The sequence below is a fragment of the Pteropus vampyrus genome, unplaced genomic scaffold (genome assembly GCF_000151845.1).
Source record: "Pteropus vampyrus isolate Shadow unplaced genomic scaffold, Pvam_2.0 Scaffold43, whole genome shotgun sequence".
Lineage (NCBI taxonomy): Eukaryota > Metazoa > Chordata > Mammalia > Chiroptera > Pteropodidae > Pteropus > Pteropus vampyrus.
Genome location: NW_011888824.1, coordinates 2,223,463 through 2,243,745, shown reverse-complemented (window position 1 = coordinate 2,243,745; position 20,283 = coordinate 2,223,463). Strand labels below are relative to the sequence as shown.

Below are 20,283 nucleotides of genomic sequence, written 5' to 3'. Positions count from 1 at the left end.
TCTAATTCCAGTTCATATAAACCTTTTCTCTTCTTTTTCCATTCAACAGGTTAAGGATAAAAGCAGACTAATAGACTGAGCAAAGAAACTTTGAAATGAATCATTATTTACAATTTTCAGAATCAGTGATTAAAGTGAGAGATCCATGGTGTCGTTGAACCTAATCGCCTTGTGCCTGCACTGAGTCTGAAGCACTTACCTATGAACTCCAGTTCACTTTCAAAACGTCCCAGTTTAGCTGCAAAGGAATCCCTGAGCAATACCGCCACCTACTGATCAGTAGGTGAGAAATCAGGACAATGAGGTTGAAAGTGCAACCCAGTTTAAGAAAAAGTAGGAAAAGACAATAATGAAAAATCCCATGAAATCAAAACTGCTTCTCCTAAAGAGTGCTAGCAAAGAATTTATATTTAATCCTACAGCAGCAGTAAACAAACACTGTGTATTTGTAAACAATTAGAATAACCCTTCAGAAAGGCAGTATCTTCTCTGAAATATTAGCAGGGCAATTCATTTTCTATAAACACCAGCTCTTTACTTTTCGCCAGCAACTCCCTTAAGACTTAGGATGTTTGAGACTCAAAATTAATATATCTGTTGTTTTTATTTCCCCTCACACAAACAAATAAAAACTAATCGACCCTAAGATTCAAAATTCGCTGGAAAAACAAAATCACAGAGAAAGCATTTGGGTTAATTCTGCGGCATTTAATTTGAGACTCTACACTATCAAGTTTCTCTTTAAAGGTATAGACAGACATCCTTATTGGTTATTTAAATGCAATGTTTTCAGTGTCAATGAACAAAGGTCATGAGTTCTATGAAAAACTCAAAATAAAATATTTTCATATTTATTTACCAAGATCTGGTACTTTTTCATTATCAAAAGCCCTTCCCCTAGAGTGGGTAGTAAATGTAGTGGAAATTAGTTGACATGTGCTTTAGGAAACCATTTATCTAAATCATTATATTCACTCCTGTCTTTTGAAGTTGTGCACCTAAAATGTTTTAAGCACTTGATTTTGCTTTCATATTGTTAATTGTTTTCAATAAATTAAACCACTTATAAAACAGTTTGCTAACAGAAAAACTGACTCTATATATAGTCAAAATCAGAAACTGAATACAGTGTGCTATGAAAAATCCTAAAGAATAAAAATTTGCTAAGAAAAAAAACTAAGAAAGAAAACAAGTCTATATCTCCCACGTCTTCCCACTTTAAAAATTACACAAGAGCAATAAAAGAGCAGAAGTGGCTTTTAACAAAAAAGAAAATAGTCCATTAGTACACTCATGAACATAGGATTTAAAGTAATAATTCCAAGAGAATATAATTTAGAAAAATGCATTTAATTATAAAAAAAATTTAAATAAAAAAGCAATGGCACAAATCACCAAAAAGTTATTTAAATGATCATATCCACAGGCTGTTCTTATAATTGTATGCTAAAAATTTATGACTATTCTCATTAACAACATCTTCCCTCCTAATTAGAGTGACATCAAGAGTTTCTGAGAATGTGTAATTTTTCCTAAAGTACTACTAAAAGTACCATAAACACAGTTTGAGCAACATTCATTTACATCACCTTTTATTTACTACACTCTAAACTCATAAAATATTGGACATTTTTCTCTTACTTCATTCCTCTTATTTACAGTACAGAGGCTCATGTCTTGTCACAATATGGTTTGTGCATTAAAATCCCTGGGAATAGTACTTTCTGCAGCATTTTAATAAATTTACTCTGGTTATTTAAAATAAGTACATAAACAAAAGCTTGTTCATATGACTGTGTCATACCCAGAAAAATCACTCTTCCTGCAGACTTATTTATGAGTAAAAAAAAAAATCCCTCTTTCAGTAGAATACATTTTCAACCATTACTGGGATTATACTCTCATACATATTTATTTGCTAGTATGACAATAGGTAAAGCTAGCTACAACTTTTTAAATTTCATTTAGAAGAGTACAGCATAAATGAAGTGATTTGGCTTTCACTCTCTTATTAGACATAATCCAGTTATTCCACATGGATATATTTTATTTATTCTTAGTGTGTAAATCTTTAATGGTTCAGTAACAATTGACAGTTTCTGACAGTGCTCTTTTCTTGACAGTGAATATAGTTCTGTGCGCATATGTCAGATGAACTGAAAAAATGCAAATCACTTCATGGGACACAGTAGGGAGAAGTAGAATGTTATTGTTTCAACAAATGATTCAAAGAGATGAATATTCAACATTCGACAGTCATAGGAATCCTGTTGAATTCAGGCTGTTTTAAGACGTATTGTCATCACGACTTGCCATACCTAGTACTTGTTATCTTTTTTGGTTAAAAAGCAAACCTAATTGGGAAAAGGCAAATGTGAAGAAGAGAGAAAGGTGAGAAAGCATATATTATTCTATTTATAATTTTTGGAGAAAAAAGTGAGAGGGAAAGGGGTATATTTCATATTAAAAAAACTATGTCACATCTGAGCACATTTCACAGAGTATATGAAAATAGTCTACAAGCTAATTAATCCCCTTTTCTCTCACTTTGGTGATATTTGTTTTCAAATAATATTAATAATAATAATTAACATAATTCTGGCAGCAGCACAAATTTATAACTTTTTAAGGCTTAAGAATGTCACTATTCAACAGTTGAGTACATTTGAATAATAAAAGAGTCCTGTAGTTTCTTTTATTTACAGTCCTGACCCAGCAAGTATTATTAAGGAAGCCCTCCTCAGCATTAGCCTTCTGTAAGTCTTCTATGACGGCTTGGACTTTATAACCCACTCAGCATTTGGGTTGAGCTGATATAAGTCCTTCATGTAAGTTTCATCATCGAGGCAGCGTTCCCCTATTAAACAGATGTTGCATTTGTTTAATACATTTGAGTGATTGGGATTCAATTTTAAACTTAAACCTCATAGTTTAACTCTGAAGTCTTAGATGTCAAATACTTTTCATCCTTTCTCATCTCACATAACTTCAAAATTTGACCAAAAATATTGGAAAATTCAATTTTGTAATCTTTGCCTGCACAAGTTTCAAATTAATTCAGACAGTTAAAATATTTTGTGTGATAAGCTTTTAAATAGTTCCTTAAAAGCTTATTTATCTTTAATGAATGGCAATAGGTTTGAATCCACCTAAGAAATTACCAAATTATTGAGAAATAAATATATCTCAGAGTAAAATGAAAAATCAAATATGTTAATATTCAAATAATCTTTACTGATGAAGTTAACAATTCCAGGTTTCTAATGGAGTTGTGGTTTATTTAAATTTTAAGAATGAGGCTTTACATTTCTGTATTTAACTTTTAATATTTACTAATATTTTTAAGTCCTAGAAAAAGAATTCTACAAAATTTATCTTAAAATATTTCAGTTACTATTTTGAAATAAACACTATTTCATTTACTTGTTAACAATTTCACCCTAACCATATTGAGTTAAAAAAAAAGAAGAAATAAAGTTTTTTTTAAATTTTAATAACGAGATGAGAACAACCCACTGATAATTAATTATAAATGATCAAATAAAATCTAAGACATGGACAAAATTAAACCATTTACCCTATTTCTACTTCCTAAATTACCAATATGTCTGTCTCTGTGTGTATGATTTAGTAAGCAATTAACAATGGTGAAAATAACTTCTGCTTTCACTAAAAATATCTAGTATTGTACTTTAATAAAAGTGTTATCTTAGTCTTAAATAAGCTCAACTACTTCCTTTATTAAGATCTGACATAAGCATATAAAAAAGAAAGATGCTTTAAAAAACTTCATTAACCATTCTAGAAGTTATTTCTATTTTTAAGGAACTTGTCTTTGCTCAAGTTCAATATAAATAGGCATTTGTACAGAAGGAACTCAGAGTCTGAAGAGAAAGATCAGAACACTAAACAAATCTACAATGCTTATCAACCCTCCACAGTGTGCTATATTTTACCTCTACTAATTTCTCCTGCCCCAAAGACATAAATAATAACCAATGACAATGTCGAATCAGCATATGAATACAAAGAAAAAAAGATATGCTTACCAATATTTCCTCCAATTTCATATAAAAAAAGTTCTTCTTTCTTAAGAGTCTGGGCAATCCCACTATCAGGGACAAAACAAACTGATTTGTTGTATCATCAGATGGCTTTCAAATAAATCACTTTAATGTGCTTGGTGATTCTAGATTGTATGGAAAATTCATAACTTAGACACACTCTAATTATCTACACATTTGCATTTTCCCATCTGTTAAATGAGCCTAATAGGTAGTAAAAATGTCACACCTGTGAATGAACAAATGGAATCATACATACTTCTTAAGGCAAAATAATAAATCAGTATCTAAACTTATAAAGTTAAAAAGTAACAACATTTTAATTGCCAAGAAAATTATTAATATGAATATCTACTTGGCATAGGGTCAAAAAGGTCCTCATAAAACTAAACAACAACAACAACAACAACAAATGTTTGCTCCTTAGTTTTCCCATTGTATTTATTCAATAAGCATCTTTCATGGGTTTGCTGTACTGAAAACTCTAATGATATGCAATGAATGTAAAGAACAGGACGAGGTCCATAACCCTCCGTGTTGGCCATCTTAATGAGAGGTATACATACTCCAAGTAGAAGGAAATACTCATTATGAAGACTTTACAAGTAGGATGCACTTACAGGTTTAAACTCTTCAAAGGATAAACTTTTCCAGACATTTGGTTCAAACAAAAATTGGTAAAATTCAGTGGTTTTCAAAACTCTCTGTATACTGATTACCTGGGAAACCTGCTAAAAATTCAGATCCAGAGCTCTGAAAACTGATTTAATATATCTAGATGAAGCTCGAGAACCTGCTTTTTAAATGCTCTATAGTGGATTCCGATACATGGAAAAGTTTGTGAACCGTTGATAGAAAGCCCTGAAGACACACTCTCTGGAACTGAGAAGAGGAAATCAGGTCTGACTTTTATCCAAACTGTTATGAAAAATAAGAGATAGTAGAAGCTTTCCTAACCAACCATTTAATGACTTGTCTGGTTATCCAATTCCATCTACTCTGTTCTCTGTGGCACACTAGATGCTCAAGGCTGTATATGTGCTCACGCTTTAGATCCACCTGCTGACTCAGACCCTATCTAAGAGGCTTTGCTCCCAAACTGGTGTGTGCTTACTTTTTTTAATTAAAGATTTTAATAGTTATATTTTTATTTATAACATAGTACATAACCCGATAAACTGTAAGTATAAAAGAAGTTGCCGAATTTTTTAGAAGACTAGATTAAAAAAATCTCATCAGATATTGTTCTCCATAATCTACATTCTTGTTCCACTTTAAAGAAGCCTGAACTAGATTTCTTGGTATATATAATCTTTTCCATCATACTAATCAATAAATCCATAATTACAGAAAAGGCAACAGTCTTTATCAAAGACTGGTGAGTGAATGTGCAATTATTGTATATTTATGTCATTCATGTGTTCTTGGCTTTAGGAGAGAAAGTGTGGAGAAAAAGTATGGAGGGAAGGAGGGATTCCAACTATCCCTACACAGGTAGAATACAAATGGGCGGAGGGGAAAGTAGTGGAAGAAAATAAAATGTGTGTGTGCGCGTGTGTGTAAACATTTATTGAGAATTTCAATTGTTAGATGGTCCAGACAGACAGTGCTTTGTGCGTCATGATCATTTTCTTAGTTAATTATCGGCAGACTAGACTGTAGGTCCTATTATGGTCCACTTTTACAAATGAGGAACATGAGACTTAAAGAGATCATAAAAACTAAAGATGAAATAGGAAAAGCTGGCATTTGAAGTCACATCATCTGCCTCCAGCATCTCCAAGCACGAGGAAAGGGACTGAAGAAGGGACTCTGCTCCAGGGGGTAGCAAATGCTTACTTAATGAAAGCACAACAAGCAGAAAATCCAAATATGCAAAGGACAATTGTCACAATGCTGGTGCTTTCTATAATATGCCTACCATTGTCTTTTGGTACCCTAAATAATAAAAACACATCGAATATATTGTACAGCTTCAAAGTCACACCTTATATCGTGTGCAAGGAGAGGAACAAAAGTACAGACTAAATTGAGCACTTGGGTCCAGAAAGTAAATGTGGTGTAAATTAACCATGTCTAGCCTGGAAGAGCTGTTTGTATTTGAAGTCTGGCCAGATTTTCAGGTGCACACTCTGGGAGAGGATGGAAAGTCATCCTTGGTGGGAAGAATGGCAACAGTTGGTATCTACTTAGTCACAGCAGGGAGTAGAAAAGAAATGGACTGATTTCCTGAAGATCAGAGACCTTGAGGGAGCAAAGACATAAGAAAAATTCCAACTGCTCCCAGGACTAACCCTGAGAAATTCCATCTACTCCCAGACTCTGCTCCTGAGGCCTCAGGTCCATGATGTTCTCTGACTCTCTAGCCAGCGTGGAGAGTGGTTAAGGACTGGCTTTGGAGACAGAAACCACAGATTTAGAATTCAGCTCCACCGTCTACAAAAATGTGTGACCTTGCAAATTCTCTATTTTCTTATCAGTAAAACAGAAGTAATATTAGTACTTACTTCAGGGTGTTGAGAGGGAAGTTTATGCTGGCTTATTGAAAGCCCAGGTATTACCAATAAGCCTCTCTTTTACTTCATCACCATCTGTTCACTGCACAGGCTCATCTCTTCTCCCAATTTATAAACTCTAAGGGAAGATACTTTAAGATATATTTTTATACCCCTTCCAACATCTAGCAGAGGGCCTTAAACAGAGCAGAGACATATTAAATATTGGTGGTACTGTATTAAACTTGGAAAGGTTTTGGAAGAAAACTGCACTGAAGCCCCTGAATGTTAGAATGAGAAGATAAAATTCTATGAAAGCCTAAAACAGTTTCTTCACACACTAAGATGTCAGTGTCCTTGATTTCCCCAACTTTTTAAAAATTTAGATTAGTTTATTTTCAATGAGTGGAAATGAGTGGCAAAGCATTAAAAATACAACTTTAAAAATAAGGATTTGAAGAATAAAAACTGAAAACTCATTACACTTGTTTGAACTTTGAAAATTCAAGAAAAGATATTCCAAAATGTCTTGGAAAGTGTAAGCTCTATTATCATTGGGGGGATGTCAATGGCTTTCAAAGGCCTCCTCCTGTCCCATCTGCCCCCAGAATAGAGAAGAAAGAAGGTCTGGGTGACCCTATTGAGGATGATGTGCTTTGTCCTGGAGACTTCAGAGCTCACAAGACCGGTTGTCCTTTCTTAATTCTTTCTACCTTCTGTTGTTAAATTTAAGCTTTTTTAGTCATTACATTTTATAGAAAAAGTTGTATCTTTTATTTGTTTTAATCTCACTGTATCCTAATTAGTGATTTTTCTACACACAGTAATTAACTTCTCATCAGCATATTCTGGAAAGACTACTGAGTGGTCTCATGTGCCAAGCCCACTGCAGGCACAGTGAAGGAATGCTCAAACATCCTGCTTGAAACAGGCTCAACTTGAACACACACTTCTACATCAAATAAACTCAACTCATTCCAACAGTCTAATTGTTAAGTCTGCTCTTCTTTTCTGCTGAAAAGACAAACATTTCATGCACTTCATACCACCCATAGTTAAAAAAGGGAGGGAGGAGGAAGAGAGAGAGCAAATGAGCAAGCAAGTGAGTTATACCATGGAATAATTAAAACAAAACAAGCCTCTACCTTTCTTGGCTGAGAAACCTGGCAAGTACATCACTGGCTTTTAGTTCTTCAGTTAGCTGTATTGCCATGGAAACTTTCGAAAGATGGGGAGCTTGCACTCGAATCACTCCCTGAGGAACGTCAGCCTGCAAAGCAATAATGACACTGGAACAAAGCTGGCAGCAGCTGGAACGTGTAACTCTGTACAATGCATTATATGGTAAGTGTGCTTAACTACTACGCATTTTACTTCACTACATAAAAACCTTAACTACTGTATAATGTAATTTGCTAAATTACATCAAACCTCGAATATCCTCTTAATGGTGATAGGGGAACTTTATAATGTCTGTGCAGTAATGCTTAATTATTTTTAAAGATGTAAAGAATGACAGCAATAACCATTACTGCCATATTAAGTGCTGATTTCTGGGTATTATCTACTAGAGGGTGCTTCTCCATGTAGCAATTTATGAAATTGAATCAGAAAAGTTATTTTGTGTGCTACTGCAATGTATGCATTTAAAAAATCTTCCTGTGCATTTACCAAATTTCATAAAAATTTTTGTCCCTGTAAGTATTTTAAAAAATGAAACATACTTTTCTAATACATCTGCATTGTGTCTGCTCCTCACCTGGCTAATGAGCTTAAAACTGTGACCACTTTCAATTTAAGATGACCAATTCTAAATTCTTTGCCATGGATCTTAAGAACGCTTTAGGTATCTGGGGATATCAATGAAATATTTTGAGGATTGTAATATCAAAATATCAGGTATGGCATTTAAAACATTAGGCTTAATTTAATTCCTATTCATTCTGCTAAAATAAGTACTAATTTATTATTTATAACCATATATCTTAAACAGACCCTAGAACACACAGCATGCACGAATGTTTAAAGATAATGCTTTAATACCCTGTTTAATACAACCAAAGTGTACTGAGCATCTACTGAGTGTGCAAGGCCTACTTACCTAATAGATAAATAAGACACAGTCCTTTATTGTATATTATTTTTGTGCTCACAATATCATTGTTTTAAATGTACGGTCTTGTATTGCTTTTTCTTTTTACATAAAGCATGGATATACCACAGATGGAATTAATGATTTTTTTTCAAAGTTCAATAAAAATAATGTAGCTTTAGAACCAGGCTGCATAAAAATGTAGGTGCATCCAAAAGATTTAAAATTGTATCTAAGATGTAGTGTGAGAATAACAAAGAAAAAAAACAATACTGCATAAAACTGTACAAGGGAGCATGGGATCAGGTAAGACCTCCTTGAAGGGCTGCAAATATCTGTTACAGCTGCAGAAAGAACATAGAGGGCCTGGCACCAACCTCAGACACCTTGTTGCCCTCACCTGACCATTCAGTGAAGGATAACAGGGCCCACCCATCCCCTCTAACCTGGAAAGAGACAAAGCATTTGCCGCTGCCCACTCACTTTGTGGGGGAGGGACTACATTCCTAGCATCCTTGTCTAACTTCTCCTCCTGGTGATTTTGCGCTCAACCTGATCCCTAAAACACATCCAATCCTAACCCATGCCCAGACCCCTCAGCTCCTGCTTCATCTCCCCCATCCATGCCGGACCCCTGGTTTAGTTTGCTGACTTCCAATTCTAACACATGTAGTTTGGCCTGATACCTAGTCTAGTCTCTGACCTCCACCTTGTTTCTGGGACACAAGACTAACTTACCTTTTTCCTTAATTCTGTGACAGATTTTATTATTAGTTGTAACATTTTGGAAAATGAGCCTCTTCTTACAGTGGATGAAGGAATTTCACTGGTCGTGTCATTACCCTGTTTTCTTTCAGAGCAGTTATTAAATCGATGGTGTATCTTATCACTCAGAGATTATGCTACATGTACCGTACCCTTGGGTTTCACCTCTAGCTTATACCTTGCTGTGGCTGTTCTGCCTGCCGGCCTGGCCTCAACCATGTGTTCTCTCACAGGAGGTGGAAAACAATAAGCTAGTCCTGAAGACTCAAATGTTGTAATAGCAGCTGAAGCACTGAGTCTGTGTTAATAAAACACATCTCACTATGTCCATTACATTAGGGAAACAAATACTGGTATTTTGGATTCTGTTAATCTATCATTATTATTATATTATGGAAGGCTTGCAGACAGCCATCTACTTTATGCTGATTTAAAAGCTAGGGAATTCTGTGCAAGTCATTGTTCCAAATATCCTGACATATATATAGGATTTCTCTGGTGAAACTAATGATGACAAAAATTGTTCCCATAATTACATCTTATCCAACTCTAGAATATCAAAAACAAAAACAAACAAACAAACAAAAAAAAAAACAGGCAAATCCAGGCTGAGAGTTAAAGTGAATTAAGACAATATGATTGTTTGTATATATAGAAGATTCACAATAAATGAGATAGAAAAGCAAAATGATTCAGAAAAATAATATATTGTCATAGAAAGTTCAGAAATATGGCAACTTACTCTGCTTTCTGCCTCTCTCCCCACTATTTCATGTGGCACATTCTATTGTTTGAATTAAAAAGGCAAGTCAAAATTGGCTACAAACACCTATGCTTTCATATCTCTATGCATGCTCTATTTCATTTCTGAAACATCCCACTATCAATTTTTCAAATCTCAGCTCAAATACCTCAAATTCCATGTAACTTTCCATGATCCACAAAGTCAAAAGGAATTTCTTCCTTCCACTGAAATTGCCATTGAATCTCTTTAATGATGGGGGGATCCTAATATATGACACTGGTATTCTAGTTACATGCCGCATGTCCAAGTCATACCTGTAGTCAGCTATCAATTTATTAAATAAATCATTCAAAAATATTTACTAAAAATGGTGTGTTCATAATAGCACAATTTCTTTAGAATAAAATAAAGTATACCAATGTGTATTTCCTTAAGAGCAAAAAATAGTTTTAGGAACATTGTCTAAAAGAAACCAGTCAAATTGCCTCTATCTACCAGATGGTATTCCCTCTACTACTGAGAAATTCAGACAGGAAGGGAAAGAGAGTAGAAAAAAAGAATCGAAGATGCTAATTCAGTCACTTACTCCTGCAGGGAGTTACCAGTGTTAATGTACACCTGCTTAAGGACGCAGCCACTTTTTCTCCAAGACATGTTATGGACAGCTGAAGGCCCCTAATAATATGACCACAGCCTACACGTTCTCTATCAGTTCAGGCATTGTACTTTGGAGAGTATGGCCATGCTTCCTTAAAAAAGCAGCACTGAGGTCAGTGTAGTGTCGGGTTGCACCAAAAAGTGCCACATCTAACACAGGCATCCAGTGCATCTCTGATCACTAGAGTATGGAAGCAAAAGGCCCAGGTACTAGCTTCTGAGGGTACTTAAGTGTTCTCATGTATATGTGAAACGTCAGGTATTTGCCGTATTATGACTTCTGTCAGAAGATGGGGAGTGGCATTGGTACAGGTTCCTTATGGCTGTGAAATTAAGCATTTTCCCACACCTTTCTTCTCAGTGAGCAGAAGGTGAAGCTAGGGCAGCTCTGGAACAGCTTTAACAGTTCCCAAATGACTAACTGTATAATTTTGACTTGTTCCACATAGAATTATAATATCAATGCCTTTGAAAAGCTTTCCTTAGGTCAGCAATGACGCATAGTACCTTCCTAGGTTAACTGGCTACATTCCCTGACAACTAGCAGGGTGAAGGCGGGGGTGGGGGAGACGAGCGAGGGAGACTGGAACAATTCTCAGTGTTTATTTCTGTGGTAATATATTCCATCCAAATCTCACAACAACATAAAGATTGAGAGTGACTCAATTTGAATTTACCATGCTCTTTGCTGGTAGAGAAGAAATGTGTTTTAACTGGTAGATGTAATGGTTAAAGATAAAGAGTTTAAAAGTTTCTAGAAAGTTTTTCTTACATATCTTGACAAGAGTGGTCAAATAATATTTACTAAAGATGATAAACAATAAATAATGCCAAAGAAGATGATAAACAATAAATAATGCCAAAGCTCTCATTTAAATGGTATATGACAACTACAATTAAGTTCCAGAATCATGCTGTATCAAATACTAAAGCTATTAGTACACTAATTATATTGAGTTGCCAAGCTTTGAAAGACACAACATGCCTGCTCATTAAGCTAAACAGTCTGTTCTTAACTTGAGACACAATAACATCTAAATCTGTGAATAGTATTATCTTTGTAACCTTCCTATTTCACATTTTTCTGGTCTTAACAGCTTCTCCTCACTTTTTTTTTTTTTTTGGTGTGCTTGAGTTTAAGTTATATAATGTACAGCAAGACTGGAGGAAAGCAATATTTGACTAACATACTATTAAAATTTAGTCACAAAGAATTTTACAAATTACAAAATGTTAGTTAATTTCTTATACATGCAAAGGTTGTTATAATACAGAAAATAATCTCATGGTCATCACATGTTTTCCATTTTGAACCAAAGCATTTTTTTAAAGATAAAATTTTCTTATTATTTAGTTAAATAAACAATTATTTTAGTATTTTTCATAAAGTGTAGATAAATACTACACTGCTCATATTTTTGCACTTGAGATTAGAAATTTAATGTCAGACCTTTAAAAGAGACATTAATTTCTTTTTTTATTAAAAACTAATTTAAATGTAAAGCCAACACTCTTAATATTACAGAAAAACCTTTTATCGTCAAAAGGGCAAATTGGAAGTACAGCTTTCTCAAAAAAAGAGCAGATAAAACACATGCTTCAGAAAATTAAACAAGGACATTTTAGCAAGGTATCTTAAACTAAAATGACATATTCATCATCTTAGTCTGATTAGAGGGAAAAATATAGAAGGCATTCTCTACTATCTTGAACTGTCTATGTTCTAATTATAATTGGGCCTTTGTTATCCAAATGCTTAAACTTTTATCCAATTCAAAGATTCAGAGAATTTTAAAGAAGGGTCTGAAATAACTTTCAGAGTTAATAAGCATTTAACTTACAATAAATTAAGTTTGGATATTTTTCTCTTTAATATGGTATTTTTATGCACTGTAAAAAAAAAAAAAAAAGCAATGAATGTCTTAAAAGGAAACAAGATTTTGCGCTTGATATTGTAATTTGATTTTCTACATCGGTCCCCAAGTAGATCCAGATACTTTTTCCAGACTTAAAGCAGTTGCTTGAAACAAGACCTACAACAATGCTCTAGGTCAGAACTGTTCAATGAAACCAGAGATAGAATTCTAAACAGAGATGTGACTAAAGACACGCAATCCCAGCCACAAACAACTCAGATTCCACACTGCACTGCTGCCAACTCCAGGATTCCTCTGGAGGAGAATGGCAGAAGGTGGCAACAACAAATTTCCTTTCCATGTCCAAAGCCCTAAACCTTAAAATGTTACACAATTATTTTGGAACTTTTAGCAAATCATGTAGCACTCTAAAACTTGAGTTCCTCAACTGTAAGTTAAGGGTATGACACTAGATCATCCTGAGTTGACACTGAAGTTAAACACAGAAGGGAGAACTTTTGTTCTCTCTACCCATGAGGGCAGATGTGCTGAGCAGTTTGGCTTATTTCATGGAATCTCACAGAGCCCTGCTCAGTGCCCACACTCTCTCCCTAATGTACAGCTTCCTTTTGAGAGGTGAGCTTGAATGAGAAAAGAAAAATCATACAAATCTAGGTTCACGATGGACTTGAAACTTGCATGATTTAGCAATTCAGAACCAGATGCTCATCAAAGCTGCCCTAGATTCTTATTAGGCAGAGATGCAATCTGAGGCAATTATGGGTAAAATGATGGGATGTCTGTGATTTCTATAAAAACACTAAGAAGGAAAAAAGGAGAGACAAGACAAGATAAGAAAACTGTGTTTGATTATTGGTAATGGGTTTATGGTGGTTCATATACTATTCTATATTTGTATATGTTAGAAGTCATAAAATTAAATATATGGGCACATGTGTGTGCATGTACACACACACACAAATCCCAAATGGGGGGAAAATCACCCTTATAATTTTTATATAACACACATGCTCAGGTCCTGGTCTGGGAGATTAACTCAGCAGGGCCAGAATGTGTCAATCATGTCCCTATTGTATACCTCTAGCTAAACCTCATTAATCTGGTCTGACCCTCTCATTTTATAGAAGAAACTGAGGTCCAGAGAGATAAAATTTTTGTCATTAATGTCTCATCAATGGCAGAGCAAAGACTATATCTTCAAACCACATGACTTCTGGTGTGTGATGTGGTGTGTATATACATGTGTGCATGTGTGCGTGCGTGTGTGTGTGTGTGTGTGCGTGTGTGTGTGATATGATATCAATCTCAACGGTAAACTGAAGGTTATCATTAAGTGGTTATTTGTAATGGTCTATAATTTTGTTATTTTTCACCAAGTGTTTCCTCCTGCTGATATATTTAATATTTAAGAAATTCACGTTTGTACCAAACATTTAATATGCTGTAGTAATTTAAAATGTTTGTCTTATTAAATAGGTTGAGGGTGTCCCCTACAACCTGGTTCATACAATTAAACTACCTAGTCAAGCATGTCACAATAATATGAATACTTGCGTATATATAGTTAGCATTAATATCATACTGAATGCTTTAAAAATATGACCTTGATGAATTTTCATGATGTATAATCTCTTGTCTTTCATTCTTCAATCTCAGGCATTCTGTCTTCTTCCATCAACACTCACTGACAATGCTTTGGATAAAGTTACAACTGACCTTTCAAATGCAAAATGCGGGGAACCTCTATCCAACGTTAGTTTTACTCAATTTCTCTGTAGAATTTGGCACTACTAACTAAGCTCTTTTACTTTACTGTTCCTCCTGAGCTTCTAACTTTCTTTTCACTTCCTGTCATTTCGTGGCCTCTTTTACCAGCTCTTCTTCCATGGCCAACTACTTAAAATATTGGTGTCCCCAGAGATCTGTCTTTGCCTTTTAATTTTCTTATACCACATATCTACTTTTTGTTATGGGAACCACTCTGCAGCATCAGCTGAAATCTCTATGTTGATCCCAAATGCACATCTCTAGCTCTGGCCACCCCTGAGCTTCAGGCCCAAGTAGCCAACTTCTATAAGGGCAAGTCAACCCTAAATGTCGAAAACTGATTACCTTGTCGAAGTCTGTTCCTTTTGCATGATGCCATATCTTGATGATAAAGTCACTCATGGTAAAATCAGTGAGTCGTTCTAGAGTCCTCTTTCTTCCACATTCTTCATATCCAATCAGCTTCCACATCTTATGGGTCCTACCTGCTCACATTCAACTTCTTTCTATTCCCTTTGCCTGGCTTTAGCTTGGCCCAAGAGTCTTTGAAAAGCTATATATTAATCATACTTTATAATAGGAGTAATACATGTTCACTGTATTACCAAATGTGAACCTAGGATTTTGGGATATATCACTTCTCAGAGTTTTTCTGTAATCAGTGGGAAATAGAGGATAATGGTAGAGAGACCTGGATTAAAAGTCATATAGATTTGGTTTCAAGTTCCATCACTTCTTATCTAGATAACCATTAGTAAGTTATTTAAGACTACTGATCCTTGCTTTCCTGATATGTAAAAAATAAGACAATAATATACACTAATTAAACTACTATGAATATTAAATGAGATGATAAAATGTCAAGGATCATGCCTGACCTCTGGTAAGCATTCAAAATAGTTATAATTATTACCCCTTACAAATATAGCAATATACTACTCGCTGATTTATAACTTCTTATTTCAACATTTTACGAATATCTTTTGATGTCAACATATACACTTATACATTTTCATGGTATTCCGTTACATAATACGCCATAATATATTTAACTAATCATCTCTGTCCTCTTGGATTATTTCTAATTTGGGCCAGTATAAAGAAAATGGCAATGACCTTAAGCATAACTATTTGCACGATCATCTCATTATTCCCTTTGAAAGAATCTTTGAGTCCAATGAGGAGCATGGTATTCAGACCTTTGCCACTTGCCAACTACTCTTCAAAAGGATTCTACCAATTTATATACTTCCATCAGCAAGGAAGTTAGCCAGCATCTCCTACCTAACCTCCTATCTTTCATTCCTCCAATCTTTCCTCCACTTGCCTTCATAACAACTATTCTAAAATGCAAACACAGTCAGCCCTCAGTATCCATGGGGATTTGGTTCCAAGACGCCCCCCTCTCCAACCTCCATGGACACCAAAATCCAAGGATGCTCAAGTCCCTTAATTAGATGTCACAGAATAATTCATACATTCAGCCCTCTGTATCCACAATTTCCAACTGCAGATAGAAAATACTGTTTTCAATCAGTGGTTTGTTGAATTCGTGGATGTGAAACCTGTGAATATGAAGAGCTGACTGTATTTATTGGAAAAATCTGCATACAGGCAGAACTATGCAATTCAAACCCCTGTTGTTCAAGGGTAAACTATGTAACTCCAGTTATAACTTTCGGCCGTTCCCTGTCATATACAGAAAGAAAGCCTGGCTCTTCTCTGAGCCCTATCTCTGCCTTTCTTCTGCCCCTGCCCCTTCATGTATCTCACTGGCCAGCCAGTATGACCTAATTTTCCCCCAAAACACACACACACACACACACAATCACACTTAGATATCTAATAAATATCTTACACTCAACAGGTTCCAAATTGAAATTGTGATCTTTCGCAAGTGTCAGTTCCATCTCTCCAACTTTTCAGGGCAAAATCCTTGGAAGTCATTCTTCACTTGTCTTACAATTCTTATCATTTCATCATCAAGAAATCTCAATGGCTCTAACTTTAAAATATATCCAGGATCTGACTGCATCTCCACCTCCAGTGCAAACACTCTGGTCTCTCACTTAGATTGAGACGTGGGCATCTTAAGTGGTCTCCTACTTCTATCCTTGCCCCGCTAGAATCTATTTTCAACACAATAGCCCAAGATGTCATTTTAAAGTACAGATTTTCAAGCCTTTACTCACAATCCTGCAATGACCCCATTTCACATTGGGTAAATCCAAATTACTAATGATGGCCTTCAAGGCTTTATATAATCTGGTCCCACTGTCCCTCTGACCTCATTTCTTACTACCATCCCCTTTGCTGGCTCCGCGTTAGTCACAATAACTCTTTGCTAGTCCTTAAATCCTCCAAGCAAGTTTCTGCCTTTAGACTTTTGTGTAGACTATTTCCACTGCCTGGAATGTGCTTCCTCAGATAGACACACAGCTCAGCTTCCTGCCCTCCTTCACGTCTTCACTCAAATGAGTAATACTCAGACAACCTAACCTGATAATGCAAGAGGATTCCCTCTCCCAATTCCCCTTTTTCTGCTCTACTATTTTTATTATTTTTAGAGCATTTACCACATACTAAGATACTATGTGATTTGCATATTCTATTTATTATTATTTATAGAATTTAAGTGGTACAAGAGCAATGATCTTTATCTGTTTTGTTCAATAATCGATTTCCAGTGCCTAGAAGATGCCTGGCACATAAAAAGCACACATCTAATATTGGTTTAACACATTAATATTATTTCCCAGGCAGTTTCATGCTCTATAGTTTTGTGCTGCATATTCAAGGAAGAGTTGAGAAACATAAATCAACAAGACAAAACAGGCAGGGGTATAGTGGCTTATGGCAGAATATAAGGCCCATGTCCCATCCAAAGGAAAGAGCTCTACTCCAATCCAGGAAATTGTTACCCTGCAGAAAAGCAGGTCCCCTACTGCAAGAGGACACAAGAATGCTCCTACGTCCAGTTTGTCAAGTTATGATGGAAATCCAGATCTTTACATTAAATTTTTTAGTTTTAAAATTCTGGCAACTGATGGAAACTTATGCAGAAAACTCTGATTATTTAGTGACTCACCACATAGTCACAGTATTTGATATTATTTTGTACTTTATTTGTTGTTTTGTAATTGTTTTCTATGTATATTTATTCTCCCTAACAAAATGATAGTAATTAGAAAAAGTATTTTGGCAATTAATGAAAAATTTTCAACCAAAAAGATAAGCCAAATGAATCTCTACTGTGAATCATGATCACCTATATGCTGCCACTCTGCCAGGGAGCTTCCTCTGTTAGGGAGGCCTTTCTCTTCAATTTCCTGCCTGAATAAAACCTACATTTTTTCACATCTTGGCTCCGCTCCTCTCTGATGCCCGCATGCTGTTTTGTAGCTCAGGATACCTTGGTCAGGCTTCCGTCACATACCTCTAGCCTCTCTGAGACCAAATCTCTCCTAACTCCCTGTGGGTGAGCATCAACCCCATTTCTCTTTGTATATCTCACAGGGAGTGGGGGCTTGGCACCAAGGAGGCACTTAGTAGCCTTTTGTTAAAAGAACCACTGAATTTCTTGGAAGAGAAAACCAAAACTCAGAGAAACAGAGTCACAGATAATACATGATAAAACTGAGATTTAAATCCAAGTTTATGTCTCAAGCCTTAAAATGACCACTATAGCTTCTAATTAATACAGAGATAATTCTTAGACCAATTCATACCTAATTAGCCCAAAGTACAAATTAAAAAAAAAAATCCAAGTAAATGCTGTTCATCTGTAAATGACAAAATCATTTAGATGTTACAAAAAAGTAACTTTTAATTTTTATTAAAAAAATATTATTAAAATGGTAAAGCACAAATTTTGTTTCCTTAGATATATACTGTGCTTCCGACTATCACGTTGTAACTGCCCTACAAAAAAGACAAGGCTGTAAAGTCACTTAAGTTAATATGAATAAGTAGAGCTACAAAACAAGAAGATATTTACATATTTATAATGGCTTTAGAGGAAATAGACCATTATAAGTTAAGCAAAAATGATATCAAAAATCCTTTCTAATCTATGATAAAATCAAATTTTCTCAAAAATATAAGCACTATTTACAATTTCTCTTCATTAAATTTTGTTTTTAAAGATACCTAAAAACTGAATAAAGTCTACAGCCATGCCACCCTGAACAAGCCTGATCCCGTCTGATCTTGGAAGCTAAGCAGGGTTGGGCCTGGTTAGTGCTTGGATGGGAGACCACTTAGGAAGTAGGTGTTAAAAATAAAAAAAAAAAATAAAGGATTGTAAACTGACAAGGTCCTTGCAATCTGTGAGGTCAACCAAGGGTTGCCTCACCTAAATAAATAAATAAATAAATAAATAAATAAATAAATACAAACTGAATAAAAATGTTTAATGCCAAGAAAATGTTATTTTGTAACAGTGAGCGCTATAAAAAATCGTAGGAGGATTTTTTTTTTTTTTTAACAATTACTAGATGCCTAAGTAGGCCAAAGCAGAAAAATCAAAGGCTGATAACTGCATTTTCACATTATTCCACAAGATGGCAATATGTAACTGAATAACCTCGATGGTGCTGGTGGTGCGGTGGTCCTCACTGCCAACAGAACAATGGAAACACTTTCCTTTCATGATCTGAAGTTAGAGCTTTGGTAACTCACCTCATAAACGTGTTTTCACATATATTTCATTATATTAAACCCAATTATTAATATATTCTTACAGCAGTTTGTATATACTAATATTTAGGTATTTCTATTTTTGAGACATTTAATTGTCTTTATTCCAACAAAACTTTCTCCAAATTCTTATGATCCAATTAAGAACCTTGAAATACTTACTGAAGTCCAGGAAGGATCCTAGGCACAACACAAACGCTGACTTATTTGTCTATCTGGGTGAGTTATTTATCCTCATATTACAGATGAGAAAATTGAAGAAAAGAGATCAGTGGTTCACCCACACGGGACTCTGTACTCACGAGACATTACACATTCACTGGGCAACTGGAGTCTCCAGGAAGTCCTTTGCTATTTATGCATGGATGTGTGTGTGTGTGTGTTGAGACATTCCAGTCTTGTTATTTTCCTTTGTTACCCATGAACAATGCACATGCTGAATCACCGACACCTGAGCAACTATCAATTCTGAGCATTAGTAGTTATAGGAGTGCAGTTACCATTATCGATGCCTTTGACTTAGAAGTAGTACCAGGGCCTATTCGGTGTGTAGAAAGTTAGACTACAAAAACATGTAAAACTCTTTGTTTTGTGTGTTACATTAAAAAACAATGCTGAAATCTGCATAAAAACATATCTTCAAGTTTTTCTTACATCATTTGCACTCTTATCTTGCTTTTCATATTTTTCTCTGTCATAAGCCATTTTCTTCAGCAATTTCTTCATCATTTTTTTGTCTTTTTTAAGATTTTCAGTGTTTTGCTTCCTCACTTGGTTCACAAGAAATTTGGGAATCTGTGGAGAAATGAAATTAAGTTTGGAGAGGAAAAAGAAGCGGCACCATTTTTAACTATGGAATTATATTATTTCTTTAATTTTGAAAAAGGTTTTATCTTTTTGAAGACTATGCCATTTTACATGCACCCTTTATTAAATCTGTGAAACAAAATACATAGTGTTATTTATTCACCACGTGTACAGAGCATCCACATGATGCAATTAACCACCTAGTGTATAAGTTTCAAAAAGAGGTTTGGTGAAGTTCAAGAGCATATTGGTTGTTTTCTATGCCTTGTATGCTAAGATTGGAGACTGCTGAGGAGTCTGGCAATAGAGGCCACCC

General features: G+C 35.0%; 1 protein-coding gene across 1 annotated transcript in view; it reads right to left on the bottom strand.

The window, feature by feature from the left end:
* Nucleotides 1–687: 687 nt before the first annotated feature.
* ARHGAP18 (Rho GTPase activating protein 18) overlaps nt 688–20,283 on the bottom strand; it is a 115,888-nt gene continuing 96,292 nt past the window's right edge. Inside the window, exons 12-15 of the mRNA XM_011358728.2 lie at nt 19,815–19,955; nt 7,705–7,829; nt 4,050–4,111; nt 688–2,857 (exon numbers count right to left, since the gene is read on the bottom strand). Of these exons, the coding sequence (XP_011357030.1) occupies nt 2,766–2,857; nt 4,050–4,111; nt 7,705–7,829; nt 19,815–19,955 (420 nt within the window). The 3' untranslated portion in view covers nt 688–2,765. The remainder of the gene's footprint in view (nt 2,858–4,049; nt 4,112–7,704; nt 7,830–19,814; nt 19,956–20,283) is intronic.